The sequence below is a fragment of the Leuresthes tenuis genome, unplaced genomic scaffold, assembly GCF_036924035.1.
Source record: "Leuresthes tenuis unplaced genomic scaffold, fLeuTen1.0.hap1 SCAF_17, whole genome shotgun sequence".
NCBI lineage: Eukaryota > Metazoa > Chordata > Actinopteri > Atheriniformes > Atherinopsidae > Leuresthes > Leuresthes tenuis.
In genome coordinates, this window is record NW_027325371.1 from 28,276,439 (window position 1) to 28,288,140 (window position 11,702).

The following is an 11,702-nucleotide window of genomic DNA, read 5'->3' on the forward strand; positions in this document are numbered from 1 at the left end:
GATCTGCATTCTTTGTAAGAAGGAGTTTGCTTACCACCGAAGTAGCTCAAGTTTAGCCTACCACATCAACGCAAAGCACCCAGTCGCGAGTGCAGCCACAGCTAACGTTAGCAATTTAGCGATCTATAGCAAAGCTCTTCGCCAAACTAAACTCGAGGAGAACATCCCGCGTATGAGCAAGTCTGCGACCGACAGGCTGACGAATGTTCTTGCCAAGTGGATAGCGATGAACTGCAGGCCGATAAACATAGTGGAAGACGAGGGGTTAACAGAGGTGTTGCAAACTGCGTCCAATGACCCATCATACAAGCCACCGTGCAGGACTACAGTGACGACCAAAATCAGCAAGATGTACGACGGCGAAAAGAAAAACAAACTTGAGATTTTGGTGGAGGATTCGCCCAACTTTGTTGCTATAACCGGAGATCACTGGACCTCAGCTGGCAACCACAGCTATTTGGGGGTGACCGGACACTTTATTGATGGTGAGTGGAACCTCAACTCGTTTGCGCTGACCGTCATGAAAACAGAAACCAGGCACTTTGCTGATAAATGCGCCGAACAGTTCCTCAATGTGGCAAATGACTGGGGAATTGAAAATAAGATATCCACCATCGATACAGATAGCGCAGCAAACATGCTGGCTGCTATGAGAGCCCTTCCATATGAGCACATCGCCTGCAATGCTCACATTCTCCAGAGGACCATCACAGTCTCCCTCGATGGCAGTGGGTTTGCTGGTGTACTAGCAAAGTGCCGCAAGATTGTTGGCCATTTCAAACAAAGCCCTGCAAGTACCACAGAACTTAACCAGCAACAAGTTGCACTTGGAAAAAAAAAGCGAGCAACTTATACAAGATGTACCAACCAGGTGGAATTCGACACTCGCAATGGTCTCACGCCTCCTATGCAACCGAGAGGCTGTCCAGGCTACGTTGGACCAACAGAACAACCACAGATGGGTCATGCTAACCGAAGCTGAGTGGGGGAAACTGCAGAGGCTGGAGGTCCTGCTTGAACCATGCAGGTAAGCCCAAATAAACACCTGTCCATTTTAATGAAATAAACTACACATGTGTCATCCAAAAATGAATGAACATTAGGTAGTACTTCTCGGGGCAATTAAATTGGAAATTTAAATGTCCAGCGATGTTTATTTTTCAAACTTATCCACCTCTACAGGTATGTGACTGAGCTGCTGGGTGGTGAGGCCTACGTCTCTTGCTCTGTAGTGCTGCCTGCTTTTCGCCATCTGGACCGTGTCATGGACATCACTGATGATGATCCAGCCTATGTGGTGAAGTTCAAGAATGCCTTCCAGAGGGACCTGGAAGCACGGCAAGCTGTAGTCAATGAGACGTGGTTCAAGGTGGCCACAGCACTGGATCCACGTTTCAAGGATTTGAAATGTCTTCCAAGAGAAAAGAGGGAACAAGTAAAGACTATAAGGATAAGCTGGACTATTGAGTCCAATTTTATCAAATCAAGCTTTATTTATATAGCACTTTTTACATATAGGAAATGCAACACAAAGTGCTGCACAAAATAAAATAAATCTACCTGTCCATCTATGTATTCATTCATTCATTCAGGTGTGGACCAGTCTGGAAAACATGCTCCAAGCAGCAGAGCCTAGAAGAGCAGCTACTCTCCAGCCCTCCACAGAGGATGATCAACCAGCTCAGAAGAAGAGGAGAAGCGCTCTTCTGCTGGGGTCTGACTCAGAAGAAGATGGAATGGAGTCCGGAGAGCTGCAGCGCTACAGAGCAGAGCCCAGCATCAGTATTGATGACTGTCCCCTGCAGTGGTGGTATGCTCACTCAGGAGCCTATGAAAAGCTGTCAGTCGTGGCACGCAAGTACCTGGCCTCCCCGGCAACCTCCGTACCTTGTGAGAGACTGTTTAGTCTCGCAGGCCACATAGTACAAAAGAAAAGGGCAGCCTTGCTCCCAGAAAATGTGACCAAGCTGGTCTGTCTCAGCGACTGGCTGAAGAAGAAGAAATAAGAAGCATGAGGTCAGCATAGCTGCCATGTCATCTGTACCCCAATTAGAAGTGATTGCTTGATGTTATTTCAGCACTTTATTTTGTGATGATGAACAATGTTATTTTTGATGTGCTAACAGCACTGTGATTGCTGGTTCTGTTTTATTTATTTTATATTATCTGAAGCAGAGGAAAAGCAACAAGTTCAGTGTCCAGTACTTCTATTGATCTAAAAAGTGTTGTTACTGTTTTTTTGATGTGTTAACTTACAGCACTTTATATGGATTTGATGTTTTATTTTATTTTTATTTTCTAATTATTTGGAGATTGAAAAAAGCTTGAAACTAAAGGTTGCAGGCAGTGCTTGGGACTAGTCTCAAATACAGTGGAATGTAAATGGCTCGTACAGCATCTGTTCAAATCTGTTAAAAACAATAAATTACTTCATAAAGCTGCTTTTTTGTTATTTATCACTCTTTTGATTTGCTGCAATAATGTAATGATTTTAAATGGAAATACCTCAAGCTGAAGGCTTTTTTCAGCATTTCTATTAGGTGAGATTAAAATAGATTAATTAGATCAATTAATTACAGATCATAATTAATTCATCTCAAATTTTTTTTAATCTCTTGACAGCACTAGTTTTTTTATGTCCAACAACGTTCTTTTAAATATTTGATGCTAATGATAAAAGCTCCATGATGTCAGATTTTATGTTCAAAGCAGAACATGTGAAACAGCATAAAAAGTGAATGTTGACTTAACAGCATACATGTGTAACTGTGCTGTCGACACAGTGATGTAAACACCAGATAAAGAGAGAGAATGAGCTTTTTACTGTCGGACTGTGTTGACTAAAGTGAGGACAGAAAACAACAGACTGAGCGAACAAAGAGAAAATCAGGAGCCTGCAGGGAAATCTTGCCCCACAGCTGAAAGTTTCTCCTTTAAACAGAGAAGTTTCAGTATTTTTCTGTTTTCACCACACTGCTGAATGAGTTCAGGTGTTGATGCTGATCAGTGTTTCCTGAATATTTCTGTTCTGTTGAAGAGTACTTTTTGTTGTAAATGATGTTGTCAGATTGGTGAATAAAATCTACTCTTTGTTCCACTGTCTTTATATAGAAAGTCCAAGATCTTTAATCTTTCCCCAGGCAAGAGGAAACATGGCTCTGATGAGGCTAAAGAACACGAGCAACAATTTACTAAAAGTTTATTGAACTTTTTGCATCGTTTCATTCCAACAAATACTCCTGCAGTTAAAGTGTTCCACACATACGTTATCTAACTTTTTAAACAAAATCACATGTATACATATATTTAATTTCTATTGAGAAATGCAGCAGAGCACCAGAGTTTCCTCATGTGTAAGAGGATGGAGGTGTGTTTGATGGGTCAAACACACAAAAAACACCTGGGCAGTCAGATCAAGCAGCTTTAAGCAGCTTGGTGGTTTTACTCTCTTTGGCTCCACTTTCTCAAGATGTCCTCTGCTGCGTCCAGAGTGGAGTCCTCCTGTTAGACACTAATTCATATGCTGATGTACATTCCAGCTGCCGTGACACTAAACAGGGAAACTCAGCTTATAACAACAGTAAAATCTATTCATGGTTCAAATATTTTGACCTGTTTTGACTCCCCCTGTAAGCATGTAGTGTTCTAACCCTTCACACTGTGCGGTCAATGCTTGTTCCTTTCAAAAAGGAGTGTATCAACTCTATGTAAGCACAGTGCATAAATATGTACAATAAAAGGGGATATCAAACCCTCAACAATATTAAAAATACCTTCTTTGTCTTTGGAAGAATAATTTTTGAAGAAAATGACCTTTTAATTGACAAGCAAAACTGTTTCTTATTTTGATAAAAGAATCCAAACAAGTGCGTAATTATTTTTTTTTTTCACGTTTTATTTTATTTAATCACATAAATCAATGTAATAATAATTTGTGAAGGATCTTATTCATATTCTTATTTGAATGACACAATAATGCTCTTAACAGATGTGAGAACAATGCACTGATACTTTCAGTCAGTGCAGTTGTTCAGGATGAAAAGATAGAGCCGTACAAAAGATAGATACATTTGAAGTATTTTTATTGATGTTACTGTAACAGGATGTATAGAGATTTCATTGGTTGACTAGTCTTGTGAGCGAAACTAAACGCTGCTGCTACTTTCTCTCTTGATGTTGTTGTCTTTGTATTGTCTACGATGTTTAGGCGTCATATATTTTTTGAAGCGCCTCCACATTGAAGGCAGCTCTGGTCTTTCTTCTGAGGGGTTAAACTTGTCCACTGCTTGTTCTGGTACTGCAAGTTGAAGAGACAAGTCTTCTGTGGCATGTAAGGGGTTTGATGTTGGAGAGTCCTCTGACTGTTTAGAGGCTGGTTCCATTTCGATGACAATGAAAGTTCTTTCTTGATTTTGCTTTGGAAGTGGTTCCTGGACAACGATCAGTGATGAAATTTCCTCCGTGTCTTGAGGTCCCTGCATGACTTCAGGCTGGTCATTCTTTATAATGGTCTACTCCGTCTTTTTGCTTTTGCGCCGACGCTTTTTAGAGGAAACTTTCTCCTTTGGTGGCTCTGAGACATCTTTTGGTTGTGGGACTAATTCCATTTCGATGTCACTCACCAGCTCTGGGACCACGTCTTGTTGTGGCACTCCAGCCTGATGAGCCAAATCTGATGGAATCACTTCCTGTGAGTCTTCAGAAGCCCTTTCTATTTCCTTTTCTTCCACGGTTTCGAAAATCTTCTCTGGTTCCTGGACGACGAAAGGTGATGAAATGTCCTCCGTGTCTTGAGGTTCCTGCATGACTTCAGGCTGGTTCTTTACAATGGTTTCTGGCATCTTTTTGTTCATGCGCCGACGCTTCTTTTATGTAACGTTCTCTTTTGGTTGCTCAGAGATCGCTTGTGGTCCTGTTTTGTTGACTCCATCCACTTCTGGATTCGATACTTCCACTTGTGAAGCCAGCTCTTCTACAATTATGTTCTTTGGTCGAAGACATATCTGATCTAAATGGAGTTCTGGGAGGATGTACAGCTCTGTTTTTTCTTCTGGCTTGATGATGACGGATAGAAATACAGCCTTCATAAGTTCTGCCACCTTCTTTTCCTGTGTCTTTGTTTCCTCCTCCTGTGCCTTTAGTTTGGAGGCAAGATCAATATTGGAGGCAGTCTTTTCTTTGAGTTGTTCTTTCAAGCTCTCTACCTCTTTTACAACTGACTGATATTCAGTTTCAGATACTGGTGGTTTCAGTGTTTCAATCAATTCTGCAATTACGTCATTGCATTCCTTGAGCTCCTGCTCACACTTTTCACGGAGATGACGCTCACACGTCAAACAGTTTTCCAGGTCCTTCAGTTTTTCCTCAGAAATGGAGCAGCTATTCTCTGCTGCGACTCTTCTGTCTTTTTCTCGTGTAAGAAAGAAATTCTTTTTCAGTAGCTTAGTCCTGACAATATCCATCCGATGGTATAAATAGTTGATCTTGTCCTTATTATGTTGGTAAGATTCCTGTAATTTTTCTGATCCATAATCTTCGTCGGCAGCAGAGGCATTAGAGGGAATCTCCTCGGTTTGTGAAATTGGAAACTTCCACGTGACGCGACGTACTTTGGAGGCATGGGGATTATCCTGCACAAGCTGGACGTCCTCGGAATGAGGAGTCACAGTCACAGTAGAGACCTGGGATTACTCCTTTTCCAACACGTCCAACATTGCTGATCTGTTGGTGGGTTCCTCCAAATTTTCATTACTGCCAAAAGTAATGTTATATTTGTAGGACGCCTGAGATTGTTCTTTTTCAAACAGGTCATTTTCTAGGTTTGATTTTAAAATTTCTCGCCTGTTGGTGGGTTCCTTATAACTTTCCTTACTGACAAAAGTAATGTTATATTTGTAGGACGCCTGAGATTGTTCTTTTTCAAACAGGTCATTTTCTAGGCTTGATGTTAAAATTTCTTGCCTGTTGGTGGGTTTCTTATAACTTTCATTACTGCCAAAAGTAATGTTATATTTGTTGGAGATCTGGGCTTGTTTGTCGGTTTGTGAATTTGGAAACTTCCACGTGACGCGACGTACTTTGGAGGCCTGGGGATGATCCTGCACCAGCTGGACGTCCTCGGAATGAGGAGTCACAGCTGCAGCAGAGACCTGGGATGGTTCTTTTTCCTCTTCGTCATTTACTTTTTGAGGAGACAGGTCATTTTCTGACTTGTTGGTGGGTTCCTCATAACTTTCATTATCGCCAAAAGTAATGGTATATGTGTAGAAATCCTCAGGTAAATCGTCCTCTACCATGTCACACCACTGAAGTGGAGCAGATGATATCTTGGTTTGACTCATTTTGCTTGTTGTTTTTAAGAGCTTGTCAAAATTACTATTTAAGATAGTAACTAAGTGTTGTTTTTAAGAGTTTGTCAAAATTAATATTTAAGATAGTAATTAAGTGTTGATTTTTTAGATGATGTGAAAACCGTTTGCTGTGACTTTCAAATTTGCTTCGAAAACTGGACGTGTTTCTTCAGATAAACTCCTGACGAACTGTGAAAAAGGAGTGAAAATGTCTGGCCTATATAACATTTGTGATGTCAAACAACATCAGTGGTGATATCAATTGTGATGTCATCATCAGTGATGACCAGAAGACCAGAAGAGAGATTGTGATGTCATCAGTGATGATCAGTGAAATCTCAAAATATTATTGTCCAGGTCAAATTTAATGCATTCATTGTATGTTATGGTACTCACGACTGCTTTCTTAATTTCTCCACTGGAAAATTGGACCTCATTCTGTAATGATCTGTCTCTCTTCTGGTCTGTGATTCCAACCACAGATTCTGAATGGAATTGAAGTCCGGATTGCAGAATGTTGATTTTTGTTCTCTGTTAATCACTTGACGACTTCAGCTGAATACTTCATGTCACAGAAGGTCCACTTCTGCCAGTTTTTCAGCAACCAGTGTAATGTTTCCCACTAGCAGTGTTTTCCAAGACAGAATAATGTCAGTTTTTAAAATGTTTCCAAAATAAACCTTTTTCCACATTCAAACTGAAGCAGACACCCTTTCCACTTTTAAGATTAGGCTTAAAACTTTCCTTTTTGATAAAGCTTATAGTTAGGGATGGCTCAGGTAATCAATGACAAATTAAATCAATTTGAGAAGAACATGTCAGCAGTCGCTGTTAAAAAGCCTTATGGCTGTGGGGAAAAAGGACCTCCTGAACCTCTCAGTCCTGCAGCTCAGTGAGATGAGCCTCTCACTGCAGCTGCTCCTCTGTCCTGCCAGGATGCTGTGGAGAGGATGTTTATTGTTCTCAAAAAAAGAATACGATTTCCTCCTCATCCTTTGCCCCAACACAGCACCGAGAGGATCTAGCCTTCTGCCTACCACAGAACAAGCCTTTTTCACCAGTTTGTCCAGGCACCTACAGTTTTGTCTTAAGTGCAACTCCCCCAGCAGACAACAGCATTGAACAGTGCATTGGAGTGATCAAACATGCATATCATATCTCTACAGACATGAGCCGTCTCAGAAAGAAGAGACGGCTCAGGCCCATCTGAACACTGAACGCTAAGGACAAACTTTTTCCTTTGCGCCTTTGATTATGAGCGAATATATCCTACTAATGTGTGAGTCATTTTGTCATTATCACCCGTCTTGCATAGGTACTGTACTTTTCAGCAGCATTAGATTTCTAAGATAATGTGTCATTTGGCAGGTCAGACATGATAGTTTGTAGTATTTTGGGTCCAAACTCTCTATCAAGGCAGACAGCATGAAGGGATGTTTACAGACTGTGTTTGGATCTAAATGTGTCTTTATTCTGTATGAACCTGCCATTGTCTCACTGCTCTTTGTATCAATAATGCAGATCAGGACCACTGAGCTCCTGCACGGAATCCCTCATTGTTCAGCAAACATTTAAAGTCAGAGTGAACATTCCCGGTTTCCCCAATTGTCACTGTCAAGTACAGTCAAATGTGCTAAAGTTTATGTTTTCTTGGCACGTTTACTTTTCACCAGAGGAGAGGTGCTGCTGAGCAGAATTTTTACTTCCATAAAGATTCAAGTTACATACACATAATTAACCTCTTGGTGACTGAATGATTAATAGAGGTCCATAATTCATGCATTACTTCAGAAAATTCCTAAGATTGCTGCAGAGCAGCATGATTCTCCAGAGAAACCTCATCTGAGCTCTACTGTCACCACTCCTGCAGCACTCTCTCCAGAAGATGGAGACCTTGTGCCAGTGTAGAGATTCCTGCCCGAGCACCAGAGACATCACAGTTAAAAGTCTCAGATGATAAGGAGTTGTTGGTGAAAATATAATGAAGCATCTCAAAAATGTTTTAACCACATTTTCACATTTTTCTGTGTAAGGGTTCGTTATAAAAGAAGAGTCCACAAAGCCTGAGTAGCAGACCTGTGCTTCATCTTGACTTGAGGCATTTCAGGAGAAACTGTCTTGCAATTACAACCCCAGGGAGCTTCCCGCAGAATAAATCTGGTTTTAATTACTGTCAAAACAGGTCAACTTTCTTTCACTTTAAAAGACCACTGTAATATACACAGTCTCATGGAATACTAATGACCATTTGAATGATAAAGAATCAATGTAAGTAACTAAGATGACTTTATTAAGATTACTTTATTGTCATGTAGTCACACGAAATGACTCTCCGCATATGACTCATCCAGGTTGACACCTGTTGAACACACACATGCACGGGGTGACACACTCATGGAGACAGATGCCATACACTGGAGAGATGGGGCAGCCACTTCCAGCGCCCGGGGATTATGGGTGGTACGGAGTGGCGAGAGTAGGAATGGAAGTTATTGGAGGACCCACTCTAACCACAGAGCCTGATAGGTTGTGGGTACAGTGGGACACGTTACCCCGGCGGCTTTCGATTTGCTACCAAACATAGAACTGGTTGCAGAATAGTCGATAGAGAAAGTTTCCAACTTGGTTGTAAAGGACGGGGCCAAAGCCCGAAGAAAGAGATATATATGCACACCATGTTCTGAAGACATGGCAGCAGTATGTCTGAGTTACCAACGATCTGTTGGTAAACACACTCTTCCCTGGGTGGGCTCGAACCACCAAACTTTCGGTCAACAGCTGAATGCGCTGGCCGATTGCGCCACAGAGACTCTATGGACAGTGTAATAATTGTGTCTAAAAATCATAAACCTTCCAAGACCCGGCAGTTAATTATTGTCCTCTGTGCAGAACATGAGTCAGGCATAACTTATAAAATCTATCTGAGTCCTACTGTCCCTCTCAGAGGACATCCTGGGCTCTGTTTTGATGCCCCAGTTGTTGGGATCTTTTGAAAATGGCGGGAATTTCAACGTCCGTGTTTTACAGCAACAAGAGAGGTTAGTCGACAATGTTTTGCAGATATCATGTTTCTATTGTTAAAAATCTATTTTTTCTTTAATATCAAAGTCTTTACTTCAATTTAGTAACATTTTTATGAAGACACAGTATTTTTAACCCTTTAAAAACACAACCTCTATGTAATGTCCTTTGTAGTGGACATCAGGACTCCCATTTTTAATACATCAGGGAGCAGAGGGCTAAGTGAGGCAGAGAGGATTTTGCTATGAGTTGTGGATGGAGATTCAGATTTGATGAGATGGATGAGGCCCAGAGAGAGGAGGAAGATGAAAGTTCAGAGGAGGATACTGCAGCTGTTGAGGAGCCTGAGCCTGAGCCGAGAAACACCCATCGTGTGTTATGGATCAGTAGCAATGTGTAAGCTCTGGTTTTGATGTTTATTACAGTGTATAGCAATGGAAATGAGAGCAGTTTTAGTTCACACTCTTGTTCTAACACACATTGAACTTATACCTCTCCTTTCTTTATCACTTAAGTTTCAACCCTATTGTGGAAGACAGCAATTCTAATGACAACACTGGACACATCCATCAGAACTGGAAGCCCTCTGACTACTTCCAACAGCACATCGATGACCAAGTTTTTAAAGAAATGTCAGAACGAACAAAAAATCCGGAGGTGTTGATCACTGGAGGAAGTCTAAAAACCACACCAGAGGAGCTGAAAACCTTCTTTGGCATGTCTATGTACATGGCATGACTCGGATACCCTAGGATCCGGATGTACTGAGCGGCGAAGACAAGGGTCCCAGTTATAGCTGATGCAATGAGTCGAGACAGATTCTTCAAGATCAGGCAGTCCATCAAAGTCACAAATGATCTTGACATCTCTGATGAGGAGAAGAAGCGTGATTCCCTCTGGAAGGTGAGACCTCTCTTAAACAGAGTTTCTGTTTAATCTGCCTAGGCCAGGGAAGGTATTTGTAGATGAGCAGATAATTCCATTCACAGGCCGGTGTCCTGTACGACAGTTTGTGCCCGGAAAACCAAACCCCACGGGACTGAAAGCATTTCTCCTTGCCAGTGCGAGAGAGACGCCGAGAGCGTGACCAGAGCTGCATCGCTTCCGCCTGTACCCCGTTGTTTGGTTCTGCCTCTGGCCAACAGGTGGAGGTGTCCACTCCAGCAGGTGCTCACACTCCTGTTGTCCTGCCCCCTCCTGAACCCATGCAGCTTGGACGAGCCAGATAGACTCCGACTGAGCGTCAACGAAGACTTCAGGCGAGGCTGTGTTTTTATTGCGGCCAACCCGGCCACGTTCGAGAGAACTGCCCCAATCTGCCAAAAGCCTGGGCTCACCTGAGGAGGGGGGGATCCAGGTGAGCCAAGATTCAGGTTTTTTCCCTTCCACACGTACTCAGTTGTCTGCCGTTTTGTTTTGTGACTCTAAGGAGGTGGCTATAAACCCGTTTGTGGATTCTGGGGCAGATGAGAATTTTATTGCCGCAGATTTTGTTAAACTACATAATATTCCTGTTGTGTCACTTACAGCACCTCGTAAGGTAAATGCTCTAGACGGTATGTTGTTGTCTGTAATTTCTCACCAGACTGTACCTTTATCTCTACTTATCTCTGGTAACCACCATGAGCTTATCAGTTTTTTTATTATGCCTGCTCCTCATACTCCTGTGGTTTTAGGTCTCCCCTGGCTTAGACTGCACAATCCCAACATTGACTGGACACAGAGCACAATATTTAGCTGGAGTGTAGCATGCCACAATAATTGTCTTAGATCTGCTGTTCCAGCCTTGAGTCTTCCTGCCATAGTTCCTCCCGTCTCTCCTGATCTTTCTGGGGTTCCTCCTTGTTATCATAACTTGGCTGAGGTATTTAGCAAACATCAAGCTCTCTCTCTCCCACCACACCGTCCCTATGACTGCCACATAGACTTACTGCCTGGGTCCCCTCTCCCCTCCAGCCGCCTTTACAACCTCTCCCGTCCCGAGAGAGAGACTATGGAGAGGTACATAAAGGAGTCATTGGCAGCAGGTATCATTCACCCCTCTTCCTCCCCTGTAGGTGCTGGGGGTTTTTTTGTGTCTAAGAAAGACAAGACCTTGCGCCCCTGCATTGACTATCGTGGTCTGAACGCTATCACTGTCAAGAATAAATATCCCCTGCCACTATTGGATTCAGCTTTTCACTCCCTTCATCAAGCCACTGTCTTCTTCAAACTAGATCTTCGGAATGCATACCATCTTGTCCGTATTCGTGAGGGGGATGAGTGGAAAACGGCGTTCAACACACCTCTTGATCCATTTTGAGTACTTGGCCATGCCTTTTGGGTTAACTA

At 42.3% G+C, this 11,702-nt stretch overlaps 1 protein-coding gene across 1 annotated transcript; it reads left to right on the top strand.

The window, feature by feature from the left end:
* Positions 1-888: 888 nt before the first annotated feature.
* On the top strand, positions 889-2,537 carry LOC140273970 (E3 SUMO-protein ligase ZBED1-like). Its single transcript, XM_072369632.1, has 3 exons — positions 889-1,027; positions 1,183-1,435; positions 1,593-2,537. The coding sequence occupies exons 1-3, from the start codon at positions 891-893 to the stop codon at positions 2,004-2,006; spliced, it is 804 nt and encodes a 267-aa protein (XP_072225733.1). The 5' UTR covers positions 889-890; the 3' UTR covers positions 2,007-2,537.
* The last annotated feature ends 9,165 nt before the right edge of the window (positions 2,538-11,702 follow it).

Coding starts and splice junctions, on each gene's coding strand:
- LOC140273970 (XM_072369632.1), top strand. CDS start 891: ATGGTCTCACGCCTCCTATGCAACCGAGAGGCTGTCCAGGCTACGTTG. Junction 1,028..1,182: donor GTCCTGCTTGAACCATGCAG/GTAAGCCCAAAT, acceptor CCACCTCTACAG/GTATGTGACTGAGCTGCTGG. Junction 1,436..1,592: donor CAAGAGAAAAGAGGGAACAA/GTAAAGACTATA, acceptor TCATTCATTCAG/GTGTGGACCAGTCTGGAAAA.